The sequence below is a fragment of the Siniperca chuatsi genome, linkage group LG6, assembly GCF_020085105.1.
Source record: "Siniperca chuatsi isolate FFG_IHB_CAS linkage group LG6, ASM2008510v1, whole genome shotgun sequence".
Classification (NCBI taxonomy): Eukaryota; Metazoa; Chordata; class Actinopteri; order Centrarchiformes; family Sinipercidae; genus Siniperca; species Siniperca chuatsi.
In genome coordinates this window covers 32,029,473-32,045,081 of record NC_058047.1, presented here as the reverse complement: position 1 = coordinate 32,045,081, position 15,609 = coordinate 32,029,473, and the positions used below count along the sequence as shown (strand labels likewise).

The 15,609-nt window shown below is 43.0% G+C and overlaps 1 protein-coding gene across 13 annotated transcripts in view; it reads left to right on the top strand.

Annotated features, from left to right (window-relative positions):
- The window catches only part of szt2 (SZT2 subunit of KICSTOR complex), a 154,746-nt gene that overhangs the window by 74,757 nt on the left and 64,380 nt on the right, over window positions 1-15,609 (top strand). For 9 of the 13 annotated variants that reach the window (XM_044198544.1, XM_044198540.1, XM_044198546.1 and 6 more), the window contains 5 exons: window positions 2,035-2,122; window positions 5,228-5,346; window positions 5,579-5,743; window positions 6,898-6,982; window positions 12,183-12,233. In XM_044198544.1, coding sequence (XP_044054479.1) covers window positions 2,035-2,122; window positions 5,228-5,346; window positions 5,579-5,743; window positions 6,898-6,982; window positions 12,183-12,233 — 508 coding nt within the window. The remainder of the gene's footprint in view (window positions 1-2,034; window positions 2,123-5,227; window positions 5,347-5,578; window positions 5,744-6,897; window positions 6,983-12,182; window positions 12,234-15,609) is intronic. The other 4 variants (XM_044198549.1, XM_044198542.1, XM_044198551.1 and 1 more) reach the window with 1 other exon arrangement.

The following is a 15,609-nucleotide window of genomic DNA, read 5'->3' as shown; positions in this document are numbered from 1 at the left end:
TGAACTGAGAAAAGTCAAGCGTGCAGCTGCCAAGATGCCACTTGCCACCAGTTTGGCCATATTTCAGAGCTGCAACATCACTGGAGTGCCCAAAAGCACAAGGTGTGCAATACTCAGAGACATGGCCAAGGTAAGACAGGCAGAAAGTCGACCACCACTGAACAAGACACACAAGCTGAAACGTCAAGACTGGGCCAAGAAATATCTCAAGACTGATTTTTCTAAGGTTTTATGGACTGATGAAATGAGAGTGAGTCTTGATGGGCCAGATGGATGGGCCCGTGGCTGGATTGGTAAAGGGCAGAGAGCTCCAGTCCGACTCAGACGCCAGCAAGGTGGAGGTGGAGTACTGGTTTGGGCTGGTATCATCAAAGATGAGCTTGTGGGGCCTTTTCGGGTTGAGGATGGAGTCGAGCTCAACTCCCAGTCCTACTGCCAGTTTCTGGAAGACACCTTCTTCAAGCAGTGGTACAGGAAGAAGTCTGCATCCTTCAAGAAAAACATGATTTTCATGCAGGACAATGCTCCATCACACGCGTCCAAGTACTCCACAGCGTGGCTGGCAAGAAAGGGTATAAAAGAAGAAAATCTAATGATATGGCCTCCTTGTTCACCTGATCTGAACCCCATTGAGAACCTGTGGTCCATCATCAAATGTGCGATTTACAAGGAGGGAAAACAGTACACCTCTCTGAACAGTGTCTGGGAGGCTGTGGTTGCTGCTGCACGCAATGTTGATGGTGAACAGATCAAAACACTGACAGAATCCATGCATGGCAGGCTTTTGAGTGTCCTTGCAAAGAAAGGTGGCTATATTGGTCACTGATTTGTTTTTGTTTGGTTTTTGAATGTCAGAAATGTATATTTGTGAATGTTGAGATGTTATATTGGTTTCACTGGTAAAAATAAATAATTGAAATGGGTATAAATTTGTTTTTTGTTAAGTTGCCTAATAATTATGCACAGTAATAGTCACCTGCACACACAGATATCCCCCTAAAATAGCTAAAACTAAAAACTACTTCCAAAAATATTCAGCTTTGATATTAATGAGTTTTTTGTGTTCATTGAGAACATGGTTGTTGTTCAATAATAAAATTAATCCTCAAGAATACAACTTGCCTAATAATTCTGCACTCCCTGTATATATATATTATATATATATTTTACACAGAGCTGAAACTACACTGAAACATAGTAAATAAAAGCTGTTGTCAAAGCTCAGTCCGTGTTAGGCATGGGACAATATGAAAATTTCATGTCACGATTATCCCGCCCAAAATAATTGCAATTCACGATATTATCCCCATAATCAGCAAAATATGCTTAAAACTCTTAAAATGGAACTAAAACATGCTGGAATCACTTGACCTTCCGTTTTGCTATGAAACACTTTTATTGCATCACAGAGAAGACACACGTGTTTTTAGTGAAAACAAATAAATAAGGTCATCATAAATCATCAGGTCCCTTGCATCAATACAGGAGGAATAAAAAAAATCAAAACTAGTCTGTTCTTTCTTACATGGTACCTGTTTTAAATCAGGCTCTATTTTTCACTTCACTACCATGATGTCAAACAGTACAACAGTTTCATCAGTTGCATCAGTATATATAATTTACTCCTGACTGAAGAAATACAGGAATGATCCTTTAACAAAAATAAAGTCCAGCTGGCGTTGGGGCACAGGGTCCAGCTATCCTACTTTGGACCCTTTTTAGCACTGTGGCACCTTTCTGTCAAACAGTACAGTAGCCTTGTAGCCTGGAGAGTGAGACGTGCCAAACCTCGGCAATTCAAAAGAAATCAGGAAGTCAATATAGGGCTGTGCATTAGCGAGCTAGATCGCTTTTTTCAAGTCACTGGCGAGGATATGCACGATTATCCCCATAATGGAGTGATTTTCATCCCGATCCGCCATAAAATCGTACATCGTCCCGTCCTTAGTCCGTGTGATCATTCTCGATCTGGATCGTGGTGTAGTCGGAGTGCTGGTGCTGAATTGATGACATCTTTGGTGTGTCTTTCCTCAGGGCTCCAGGTCTTCTCTGGACAGCTCTCGGCCGGTTGGACAAGTAGACAAGCACATCCTGCTGCTGGTGCATGGAGTGGGAAACGCAGGTAAGGGCTGGGAAATGTCCAGGGCTGATAATGATTTCGACTTTTAAAATGAGCAACAGTGATTCATGATAAAACAGTGGCGTAGTAATAATACATCCAAGGTTTTTACAGGCATCCAGTTTGTGTGTTGCAGAAGCAGCTTCACCTCGGGGGGGGGGGCAGCATTCTGTACAAACTGTAACTCATCTACATGGCAGTAGTTCAGCTAAGCGGTAGTAAAAGCATACTGAAGCTTCTCTGTACCTAAAAAGCTGTTTTAGTTGTTTAGACCAGACTCAAAGATAACACCCATATTATTGGTAGTTAAGGACCAATAACTAGAGCCTCAGCGTTTAACTGACTGAACTTAAGGATTCATACAGCGCGCTGTCAGAGATACATTGTTCAAGGCTGGAAAGAGGGATCAGATAATCCCGATCATCAGCCCTCAACACGCTTCCACCTTAGAGCCGTGCCTTAAGGTCCTGCCCAGCAGTAAGAATGTTGCAATCAGAGAATTAGAAGAATACAGAGTGGTTGGTTTTGAGTCACAAACTGAAGCTAGCTGAGTTCAGTCGTATTTTGTCTACAGTGTGTGTACAGCTGCAGTTTTAGATGTGTGTGTGGGGGGGGAAACACCCAGTCTGCAAGGAATGATTTAAAAACACAAAGCTGATCAACCAACAGCCAGGCAAAGAAGAACCTGCAACGGCATCCACGTAACATGTTGCCAGGTGCACGCATCTCTTTGTCAATAGTACTGAAGATTTGTAATAATATATTTAATAATAGAACTGGATTATCAGTTGCTTTGCCAAAATTTAGAAGATATTGTACTTTTATCTGAAGAAGAATTCATTGCATCTCGATGCCTTTTATGCCGTTGGTCTGTTTGATTAAATTCCCTGATTCATTCTACAGTCTCACAGAGCCACTTGCATGGCTCTACAGTCTTAGTTGTTTATTATCACTGAGGAGATATATAATATTTACCGTAGCTCTGCATGTGATATATTCACAAATTGACATTTCACAATAGTATTTACACGGTCACCCTCCGTCAAACAAACATTGCTGGGTCCCTGCTCTCTAAGGCTTTAGAAGAGAGAGAAAGAAGAGTGAGGCAGATCATGAATAACTGGCAAAGCAGGTCTCAGGGACTCCCTAAATGCCTTCGGCTAATCGAGTTGCTTGTGGTGCTATGGGATGAGGCGTTTTGGAGCTGGATGAAGTCAACACAAACGCAGGCCTGAAGCAGCGCTTCAGCTGGTGGCTGCTGCTGCTCCGCTGCACTGACAGCACGGTGTCGAGGGGGCGGAAACCTCTCCCTGAGGGTGGCTCGGCCCACGGTCACCTACTTCTCCAGACATCTTTAGTGAAAAAAGGGTCCTGCAAAGTAGGGCTGTGAGTATCAAATTAGATTGAGATTAGATACTGTAGTATGCAGTTTGGCATATGTGAGTCATTTCAGTTATGTGGGGTGTGTACACTGTATGTTGTGTGTGTGTTTCTGCTCAGTGCTCATATCATGCTCACTTGCAGCCTCGTGGTTCCCTCTTGACTGAGCTGAAACTGCTGAAATTTGCTTATTAATTCGCATAGGGATTGGAATAAAGCTGGGCTTCTTAAAGTCCGGGCCAAGGCTTGGATCTGGTCCAAAATGTGAATCAATCTAGACCCGACCACAGCTGGATCAGTAACTGTGTGGCAGTGCCCAGGTTCCAGGCACTGGTTACAGACAAACAGGGCCATACCTCCCACCAAGTCAAGCCCCGTGCAGTCTTATCGAATGTGTGTCGTTTTAGTGACGTTTTATGATGGGCTGTTGAATGTGTTAAGTTTTGTTATGTTATGGACAATGTATTTTTGTTGCTGTGCTGCCATTGGCTGGACCTCGTCCTAATATAAAATTATTATGTGGGCCCCTAAAAAGAGGTTGAGTAGCCCTTGTGTACAGATTTCCTGGAGCAGGCTGCTGTTCCTCCTGTGGATGCCTTGATGGCACTGTTGTACTGGGAATCTTTCCCTGTTGTAGACATCAGCGGCTTCTCTGAAGCACGACTGCTCCCTCCACTTATGCAACATCAGCTCCTCGAATCGATATGTGTAACGTTCACCACCAAGGTCTCTTTGGTCAGCAGAGGAAAATATTGAAGTTTGAAGAATACACAGCACTCAGTATTTTAATAATTACTATTGCTAAGCACATTTTTCATAATTGAGCATGAAAGTCTTGATCAGAAAAAAAGAGTAATTAATGTCCATTTAGTAGCTTTTTCCAGAGCCTTCAACCACATCTCTCTTTCGATCTTTCTCAGTGGCTGGAGTTTGCTCAGTTGAACTGGAGATAGCTTAGTCGTCAGGTCATGTGATGACAACAGAACTCCATATTTTCAGAACTCCATATCTGCATATTTGACTTGGCATCGGGCTTTTACTCCAGATGCCCTTCCTGACACTCCTCCTCCCCATTGATCCGGGCTTGGGATCGCCAATTAGGAATGCACTGGCTTGGAAGTAGACGAATGGCTGGGGAGCAACCCGGGGCAAACTTCGCTGAGGAAGACCATGAAATGCAGTTGAAAGCTCCATAAAATGCTAGGGAGTGGACATTGAGTTAAGGTTTTCCATAAATTTATGAAAAATATTTTAAAAAAATAAAAAAAGACGTTTGTTTTACTGACAGCACTGAAATTGTTGGTGAGTTTAGTTTTTTAGTTTTTTTTTATTTGGCCTGATAGTATGGTAAAATAACATCTCTCCTACAAAATGAATTTGAATATAATGGGCAAATGGCAGGGAAAGTCTAAATTCTGATGATAAGCCATGATAAAAGCTTCACAAAGATGAGCTTGAAAGTTCATTCTTGACCAAAGTCAAAAGTTAGAAAAGCAAAACCTGGCCAGACACTTTGTAAAGTGGCTATGACTGATGGATTGTCTTGTTCTGACTCTGCCATTGAGCAAGGGTATTTCAGATGCTGTTGGACGATCATCGAGCACTTTTTGAAGCATACCGAGACCTTTAATCACTAAAATTCAATCACATTTGTAATGCATTAGCTGGAACGTTTGTATATTCGCAGCAAGAAGGTGATACAGAGATGTTTTCTCACTTTTTGTTCAGGCCCAGAGATCACAGACGAGCTGGTCAAGGTGCTGCGCAAGCGCCTGGATGAGACCACCTTGGACATCATCACTGTCATGCTTGTCAGGAACTGCAAGCTGACACCAGCTGATGTGGAGGTAAATTGCTCGTTTTTGGCGACTATAATATTTCTAGAAGGAATTGGGGGAACAGCACTTACATTTTTTCCAAATGCAGTGTTTGTTTCTGTTTCTGTTTGTGGCTGGTCTGTAGTTCTGTGTACATGGACCTGTGTAGTTCACAGAGCAAATTGCTCACACTTCCAGAATTAAGGGTTTTATTGCCACCGGGGGCAACCAGAAACACTTGTCTGCACTTTTGTCTTGTCAGTTCATCCAGCCATCAGGATCTCCAGCCACTGAGGTGATGAACTTCAGCCTCCCCCAGTACTGTCTTCCCTGGCTGCCCGCTGTGGCTCACTACCTCAGGCAGAACCTCCTCATCTTCCTGCATGTACCCAAGTACACCGACAGCAACACAGCACACCACTTCAAGGTACAACTCACACCGACTTTTGCTAGAACATGTAACAATGTGTTGAGTCGGTGTAGTCCCTCATTCGTCCAGGAGGGTTCCATCGTAGAAAAGGTTTCAGTCGTAGTCGTCTGGACACTGTTTTCAGAATCAAGACGTTTCGGCTCCCATCCGGAAGTCATTCTCAATTGTGAAAATGGTCTGAGAACTCAGAAATTTAAGCTACTCTGTGTTGCTTAAGCCCCGCCCTCAGGGAGGAATCTTCCTGAGTGCTAATGTGCATGTGGTATGTTAATGTTCTTAACAGAATAAGTTGTTCGACCTTAGAGGAAAATGTTTAATTACAACTTGGCTCTTATTTTGTAGTTTTATCACAAAATAGGTGGTGCTAGAAGCTTGGTGATGTAGTGACTACTCGCAGGGCTAGTTTATGAACTACTGTAGCTAGAGAGCTAACACACAAGCCAGTCTGGAACATGCTAACGCTAGTCAGTCACAGTAGCTTTCCAAGCTAGCTGGCTTGCTGAGTTAGCATGTGAGCTAGCTAGCTTGCTTCTATTCCAGAGACATATTTGTATTATTGAATGCTGTCTCATAGCTTCTGTAAACCATGGCCTTTAGTGGAGCAGTTTCTGCCAGCTACTTATTTAAAAGTAGATGGTGCGACACAGCTATAATAACTTCCTCTGTTTCTCAAAGGCCAGCTCTGTCATGATGTTTTGTCTTTGGTCAGCAGTGCAGATTTGCATGTCAAACCAAAGATGAACTCAGTGGGGTGACCAGCAGGAATAGTTTGACATTTTGTCATGATATGTCTTAGCAGCAGTGAGAGCTTCTGGGTAATAAAAAGCCAAAATAAACAGTCTGACTTTTCTAAGTCCTCCAACTGCTTAGAATGATTTGTTGACGTCATTGCTGCTTGCGAATCAGAAATGCCTCCCTGCACTGGGAGATGACAGTTTGACATATGACAAGTGCACTACAAACAACTCTGTTTAAAGTGATCTGGATTAAAAATAAATAATAAATCCTAGATATGGGAGGATCCCAGCTCTGCAAAACTGTGGCAGAGGCTAAAATCATTTTGACAAGTCTCATTGTGATGTATGAAATAAATGCTGACTTGTGTGTTTTGAGCTAGCACGGGCTGATTTGTTCTCCTGTTCTGTCTGCAGCACTACTTTCATTTGAGCAGTGACTTGGCTGACGGTGATATCTACCTCTACAATAAACCTGGAGGCCAGGGGACGGGAGGCAAAGGTAATCACATTCCCCCATCCCAGCATGCCCTCAGTGCCACCAGGCCTCAGTCCTCGTGTGTGTGTGTGTGTGTGTGTGTGTGTGTGTGTGTGTGTGTGTGTGTGTGTGTGTGTGTGTGTGTGTGTTTAAAAAGACAAGTATCACCATAGTGACTCAGTGTTCTATTGCTGCGTTGGCCCGAATATAAGATGAGCCTGATTATTAGATGACAACCCCAACTCCCTTTGCAATGCCTGTTTTTCTTGACTTCTTGAAGGTAAGAAACGCAGATTCTACATCCATGTTAGTGATGAAATGAGTAGTCAATTAATCAATTAATTTATCAATCATGAAACCCAAACATTTACTGGTTGTGAGTATTTGCTACTCTGTTTTATTTCACTGCAATGTTTGTAGCTGAATTTATTTGGGGTTTGACGTTTGAAGACATCACCATGGACTCCAAGATCTTGTGATGGGCATTTATCACAATTTTTGGAAGTTTTATAGTCTAAACAGTTAATTTAAAAAAAAAAAAATGGATAGGTCATTAACAATTAAAATTATGAGTCATTACTGATTCATTGCAATAATGTCAGTTGCAGCATTACTCCCAGTTTTTCTACAGTTTCTGATCAAAGTGTTGTCATTTGTTTAAGTTGTCCATATATACTGCAGGAGCTACGGAACGAACCCTAACAGCCTGCTAACTGTTACTTGCGTTTCTTCTGTGTTTTGCAAACTGTGACGTTTTGGAAGTATGCCATTAAAAAGGCAAAAGTATGGCCAACTATGTTGTTTATGTGCTGTTTGGAAGGCGAGTGAGGGAAATGATTGTGGGACAGGCAACAGTAGTAAAAGTGCCACTGTTATTGTTAGGGATTTTCTTTCATGTTTATGTGCACATGAGCTGGAAGTTTGTACGCCAAAGGAGAATCCAGGGCCCTGCTGGGACCATTGTTACGCCAAAGTCTACTTCCCCTGACCTTGACATGAATCCAACCTCAGCCCTAAAGGGCAACTAGTCCGATTTTACAGAGTCGCTCCCCGCATCGGCACGTCGTAGCTACTGTTCCTTGACCAATTATTTTGTCCGTGTGAGGCGTCCGGTCCAAATGACGTGACATAGTTTTTTTGGTTCGCTACGCTGTGGACATGGTGCACATGGTGAATTTTTCCCTGCCCTGTTTGACTGTTGCATCCTCATTTCTGCCAGATGCTGAGAATGACTCTTTCTTTTCTTTAGTCTTTGTTTTATCCCTAAACCTTTTCTAGACTGATACATTTCCTTCTCAAGTTCTCCGTGTTTACTGTGAGCAAATCATGTATTGGGAAGTGTGCCGTGACGTCAGCTTTTGGCTTAGTTGTAGAATGTTTGATTGGCTCCTCTCTCCTATTGTTAAGCTGCTGATTTGGAGGCAGTCTGATATCACAGGATATGCTGACAGTTTGTTTTCCTATTTATAACTCCCACATTAAATTCAGAACACGTTTTCCTCTGCCTGTCTGGCATAACCCAAACTACTACACTTCTTCTCTTCACTATTCACACGGTGCTAATTTCTTTGAGTATCGGCGCAGTTATTTTACTGGGCCGGCTTTCTCTTTCTCTTCTTCTCACTGTTCACCAAACCTGGTGTTACTGCTTCTAACCTTCACACCTTTCTCTATCAGTGAATATTGGCCTTTTTTGTTCCACTCAGGCATGCATTTGCATTTAGATTGCCAACCTAACGTGCTCCCTTACCAGAGATGACCTGCCTGTTGCAGGAAAGCATCCCAGCTGTCTTGTTCATTATGTGGTTTGTGACAGTTTCCCTGCAGAGACTGTATGTGGCTAGCAGCCGCCCTGCCGGCCGCTGCCCTGGGCTACCAGGCATACCATGTGGTCGCTCACTCATGAATGTGAGGTGGACAGGCAGTGCAGTATGTCATTTCATACTTGCTTTACTTCGTGTTAACAGCACCTTGTCTAATTTCCTACAACAGATCAATATTAAATTCAGTTCAATTTTATTTATATAGTTCCAATTCATAACGGGGGCGGGGCAATGCAAATACCACCTAAACATTTATTTATTTTTTTAATATTCAGCATCCTTCAACAGCTCCCGCCAAAGGACAACTAATTATGGATGTGAATGATGAGTTTACTGAATTAATCCTCATTTGTAATTACTGATATTTTTCTAATGTGCTACCTTGCATTGCCATTTTAACTTAACATTGGGCTCTTAATCACAGTGCTACATTTTCATTTGCAGAACACATTATCCTGGGTGGGCGGCTAGCAGGCGGCTAATGTTCCATTAGGCAAAAGCAAAGAAACCACATACAATCAGGCTGTTGATTTTCAGTACAGTTAAAAAGTTATAGGCAGAGGTGTGGACTCGAGTCACATGACTTGGACTTGACTCAGACTCCTCCGGTCATGAATATTAATTTGTCCCGCCTCTGCTTCCCAATGGGAATAATAGATCTATGGCAGTCAGCTCTTTACCACGTGATTGCTAGAGTTCAAACGTGCCAGGAGGTTAGGATCGTGCTTTTACTCGACTTCACTGCATGAAGGCGTGTTGTGAACAAAGAGCATGTGTGCCCAGTAGACCATTCCTGGATGAAAAAAGATTTAGAAAAGCAACAACGGCTCCCAAAATGATGTTCTATCAAACCGTGTTCTTCAAATGAAAAGAAATAAAACAATAATTTATGTTTGAATGGGACTTCAGTGGAATTGAAGTCACAACGAACCGCTCAGCTAACAAGTTAAAATGCAGTCCTGTTTGCAGCTGCAGCGTACGGGAGCTCTGGGCTTCTCAGCTTCCGTCTCTATAACAGGAGCTCTCTGCGCCTGTCAAAGCCAACACATCGAGGCAATTAAAAAAGAAATTAAGAGTGTGTTCCTTGCTCCTGTACTCATTCGACTTGCTGTCGCCGTGTGGACAGTCTCTGACTCCGTGTCATTGGTTTCAGCTGCAGAACAAGGTGCTTCAGCTCCACGATGTGACCTGATCCCTGCCCCGAGTGTCAGACAGCTGAAGCGGTGCTGTGGCAGACTCTCGCCTGTTTCCTGTCAGATAATTAACCGAGTGGTTTCTAACGGCTGCTAGCGCCACTGTACACTTACATTTGTCTGCTGTCTGCTTATTATATGATGACCACGGGTTTGTGTGTTATAACCGGGCGTTTTCATCTCTCTCCCAACTGGTATGGCTGAAAGCTCGAATGAATCTCTGCTGTGAGAAGCAGATCGGGCTGGTACCTGACAGTGTAGTGGCGGTAGGGGTATGCTACGTAATACCTGGGATTCTCAGTTATAGCAGCACACTGTATGCAAGCTTTAAAAACAACTAAAATCACAGCTAGTCATCTCTTCATGTCAAAGTGATTTTTAAATGTAGTGCAAATATTTTTTTCTTATTGACAGGAAGAAAGAATGTCTCTGGGGATAAATCAGAAATGCTCCTTTACTCTCTAAGCCTCTGAGTGGGCGTGCCGGTGTCCATGTGTGATTGACAGCTGAGCTGAGACAAAGTGAACACACATGCCCTGCTAACTGTAGCTGACAAGCTTAAGACAGACAGTTAGCAGCAGTGTTGAAGAAAAACCACCACATCATTAAGCATCTAAGCTCACTGATGTTGACATTTGCAGTTAAGTTTTTAATTTCAGTGTGCTGCAGCTGACTAGCCAATTAGCGATCTAGCCTGCAAACTGACGTTAGCAAGCACTTTGACCTGGTGGATGTTTGTTTGGTAGCTCGTTCAGCAAGTCCAGGTATTATACAGGAAGTGCCCGTGCTTGGAGCTAATGTCGCTAATGTGGGTTGTTGCTCAAGTCCGTGGCTCTCGCCGTGTTGTGTCTCAGGCTGTTAGTCACTGGTTGTTAAGTGTACGTTGAAATAGTTGCTGTTACCATTCCGTCGGCCCATGCTGGCTGTGAAGTCCTCTCCGTGCAAAAACGCATTCCAAATTTCAGCTGAAGAACATGTGAGGCTTCAGTAGTTCAAGTGGGCATCTTCCAAAGGTTCAGTGTGTTGAGTGCAAGATGGTTTTTTGTTTGCCCAGAGTGTGTTTCCTTGCTGAGCTGTGGTTTGTGTGAGAGTGTGTCTGTGTGTGTTAATAGCTAAGTCTGAGACTCAAACTGCTTTCAAAACGTTCTTGGAGTTCTTTTCTCTATTTCCCTTCAGACCCATGTCCTTTTTTGCTGTCTTCGTATGATCGTGGATTGGCTCGTTAACACTGAGGTTACGTAGGGTTAAGGTTATGGGTCTAGAAAATGAGAGAAATGCTGTAATACAAAATAGACTGTAACAGTGGAGCCCCATGTCAGCTTTGGCTGACCTTTAGAATGCATTTTTGCATGAAACAAGGACTATGGATTTTGGCCCAGAAGTTTTACATGTGGTCCCGTTAGGAAGGAAGCTCTTCACAGATAAGAAGAAAGATTACCGACAAACAATAATTCTGAAATCTGAAAGTATCCTTTGAAACTACTAGCCTACATGCAGAATTTGAACATTTGTGAACTTAGTCGCCCCCTTGGTAGTATCATAAAAGACACTGTCGCAGATTGAACCTACATTGTGAAGAATGGGCTGAATGCATACATTTCCACCAGGATTGTCTAACATATGCCATCGGAATAATTTGAAAGATATTCTAATCACATAAACATTGTACAAATGCTGTCTGGCTTTAAATCTATCACAGGAATCATGTGTGGATCAAGTGGATTTTCTGTTTTCTTCCGCTCTTCAGTGGAGTGTAATGGATCACATGCCATTGTCCTCAAATCCCAGTGATTTCAGAAGAATGGTATCGGGTTTTGTTGACGTCATGTACTTGGTCCATGATGATGCTTCAAGTTTATCCATCCACTCTCTTTACTTGGCTTTTCCATTCTTAAGGCAATAGGGAGGGAAACATTGTAGAAAGGTCATCAGTATTATCCCGGGGCCAAAACACACACACCTATGGGAAATTGGTGGAAGTGGAAGAAAACCACAGCACAGGGAGGGATACTCCCAAACATACATGCAGACTCCACACACAAAGGTCCTGTGAGGATCTGAACCCATGACCTTCTTACTATGAGGCGACAGCGCCTGCCAACTGCCACCCCTGCTGGAGCTTACTGCTGGTAAACTGGATTAGAAGTGAATAAATGAAATTGGTACATCCCTAATGCTGTTCTCTGGGTGTCTCTAATGTTGGCCCAGGTACCATGTCGGAGCTGGTTCAGCAACTCTTCCCGCCTTCTCAGTTTAAAGGTACCACCACGTCGTCTTCTGTCCCCTTTTCAACCTTTCACACCCATCGTGTTGACTGAAGCCCATGCAGCTGCTGGCCCCGTGTGCTCTGCTCTTGGCCTGTTTTTCTTCATGGCATTCCTTTGCAGTGCTGTACCTCCTTCTGTTAAGGCTCATATAGTCTTTATTATGAACTGTATTCATCCAAGGTGCATGAAGTGTGGTGCTTCTGGTGTTTGAGCCAGTGTTTCTCTGCTGTTGAGCTTACTGTAGATTTGTCCTGGACTGGCTTTTGTCCTGCTTCAAAGACCCTAACACAACCACAGTACATATTCTAAATACACTGAAAATAGAAAACCCAACTGTAAGTATTTCAATATCAACTCGTGAGGCAGAAATACTTGGAGCTGACTCTACTTATTCTCTTTGGACATTTAGGCATGAAATGCGTGAGCATGAAATTCGCTTTGCCCACCTGTGTGGTATATCTGTCCAGCACAGAGCTCACGCTGCACAGGTGGGAGGAGAGGAACAAACAGGTGGGAGATTCAATCAAATGAGGCAGCGCAAAGAGAGTTGTTGCTCTTTTGGTAGAAATTTGGTCTTAGACGTGGCACTGAGAACAGACATCTCGGAACCACGTGGTGATTTTATCAACAAGATCAAACCAAATACTTGGAGCAAATGTGCAACAATAACAGAATAATGCTTCAATGTAAATAAGCTATTTTAATTAAACACCTTCCAAACAGTAAATGCATTTATACCGCACCAGGCTGCGACAGAATAACCACACACACCCGACCGCTCCGTATTCTGCCTTTTTCTACAGCAGACGTCTGCTTGCTGGAGCTCATTAATGCTGTGCATCACAGCCTCCTTTCTTTGCAGTTTTTCAGCCGTTAATGTTTTCTTCTTGAAATGCTGCTGTGTCACATTTTAAGATATGACGTAACTATTTACAATGTGAAAGAGACTGAATGAGAGTTAAGACTGAAATAGCGTCACATTGATGTGATCGTATTAACGGCTTCACCAATGCAGTAAACATCACGCCCTCCGATCTACATTCCACTTCACTCAGCCCTTTCGCACTGCACTGCTGCACATGAACCAAAATAGCAGGTGTGCCCAAGACCTACCAGCTTGCACTTTAAACATGGCCGTCAGGCTGGTTGAATAACCCTAACGCACGTTTAAATACATTGCTCCTGGTTGTGATGTCCTAAAGAACCTAAATGATTTCCCCTACATTACATAGACTTTTGTTCTTGTTTTTTGGGGAAGGCAGCAGTTTAGGATTTCTAAAATGTAGTTTTATTTGGCCGAGCCTTTTTTGAATGACCAGCCTATTATGAAAATGTCACCCTGTGATCATATACTGTATAGGAATGGGCCAGAGTAAGCTCAGAGTGATAGACTAACTGTCAGTGATGGAGTTCCATCTCCTTTAGGTTACTGTCGTCATCCTCATTTCCCAGGTTGACATGGTCAGCCATCATGAGCCACCGGTTACTAAGGAAGCATGGGATGGATGGAGCGTGCTCAGCTGTGTTCACATTGACTAAACGGAAACTGTCAATAAAAGCAGCCATCCTCGGCTAGAATCGCAACAAAAACAGACTCAAACACGTCACACAGAAGCGTCCATTTCGAGATGCAGATTCTCTTTGATGCTGTGTTGTTGCTTGAACTCGGCTGAGCTCCTTATACAAATAAAGTTGTGGCACCAACATGTTCCTTCCTCACCACTTCACACAAGGGCAAAATTGCGAGCTTCCAAATATGTCGTTGATATTTTAATGAAGTAACACATAAATTTGAGCCTTTTTCAAAACATTTTAGTCGGGTGAGTGGTCTCATGGAAGCCCGGTATTCGTGATGAATGATGTTGTGAGCCATCATTAGGCCCTGCAGTGGGTGGCAGCTTGTGCTGGCACCCTTCTCTAACCCTGACCTAACGTACCTTTAATCAAGGAATCAAGATCATTTATCTGTCATTTTACCACACAGAAGAAGAGTTGCACAAAGAAATGTCTGTTGTAGCCCCTTCATGCTGCACACACACAGAACACAGATACAAATATTTAAATCTGGAACAGAATAAAAAAATAAAACAATATATACAGTTATTTACTCACATATATACCTACACACGTATACACCCAGACAGTTAGCATTCTGTAGTGCAGTTTTTGAATTTGCGTCTGGGGGAATGTAAACGGTGTTGATGATATGGTCGGTATCTTATCATAAAACCCCTCGACATCTGGGAAACACAGTCTGTGCCCCCTCATCTTGCCGGAGTCGTGCGTTCTGTCGGCGTGGAACGCGGTCCGCCCGTCCTTCTGTTAAGCTGCCTTTAACTCCTAATCTCACCCAGGCAAAGAGGACGTACTCTGCTGCTTAACTAGGCCTTATGTCTACGTTGTATTTGCTTAGGCTAACGTACGTTGGCTGGCCCCGCTGGCTTGATAGGCAGGTTCATCTGAATGCCACGGCTCACTCAGTTGTCCAGCCACCGTCCCTGCTTATCTAGTTCCACCATTGTTATAACTAGCCACTAATTAACCCTGCGTTGCACAATTAGAATGGCAATAGTGCTTTACTCTTTGTACTGCTTTTGCCAAGAACAAAACCAACCTCAAACAACATTAGCCAATGTACGACCCACCAGCAGCTGTAACGTCACCCAGCCTTCAGCACCATCTATGTTGCGATACTGTGCCTTCATTTTAGCAACTTTTCTATGATGAGCGTCCGTTTACAAAGATGAAGACGACCGGTTTGTTAATGCACATGTAGTTTATTTTCAATTTCTGCCCTGATTTTTAGTTCCACTATTATTGGAAGTATTTTATAGTAATAATAGTTTTAGGCCTATTATTTGCTCAAGATCCCGTCTCTGTTCACACATATAAAACCAAGTTGTGACATAGGCCACTAATAAGTAAAATGGAAACTGGGCTTCCCTCTGTCTACTGTATGCTGATGCTTTCAGCTGCCAGCCGACTGCGAGACGTGGGACGTTATGGATATGTACATTTTACACAGTAATCCTGAATATGATGGTGTCTTTATTTGGCAGTCCATCAACAAAACCTGTGCACTGTTGAGGAAAGCCTCCTTTATGTGTTCTGTGACTGGTTTCCCACATTTATTACTTAGCTTGGAGGTACAGTGTTTTAAACGTGCTACTGTTTTTTCTGTTACGTTTTGTGTTTTCTGCTCTGAAATGTCTGCAGCATTTTTCAATGTACTATTAGGGAAATTTGAAGTTGTAATAAATTATGCGCATTCAATTCAGTTCAGTTCACTTTAATGATCACTCTTAAAGTGATTTGTATTATATTATAATATTGGGAGATTTCCACGTTGCCATCCAGCAATGCTGTGT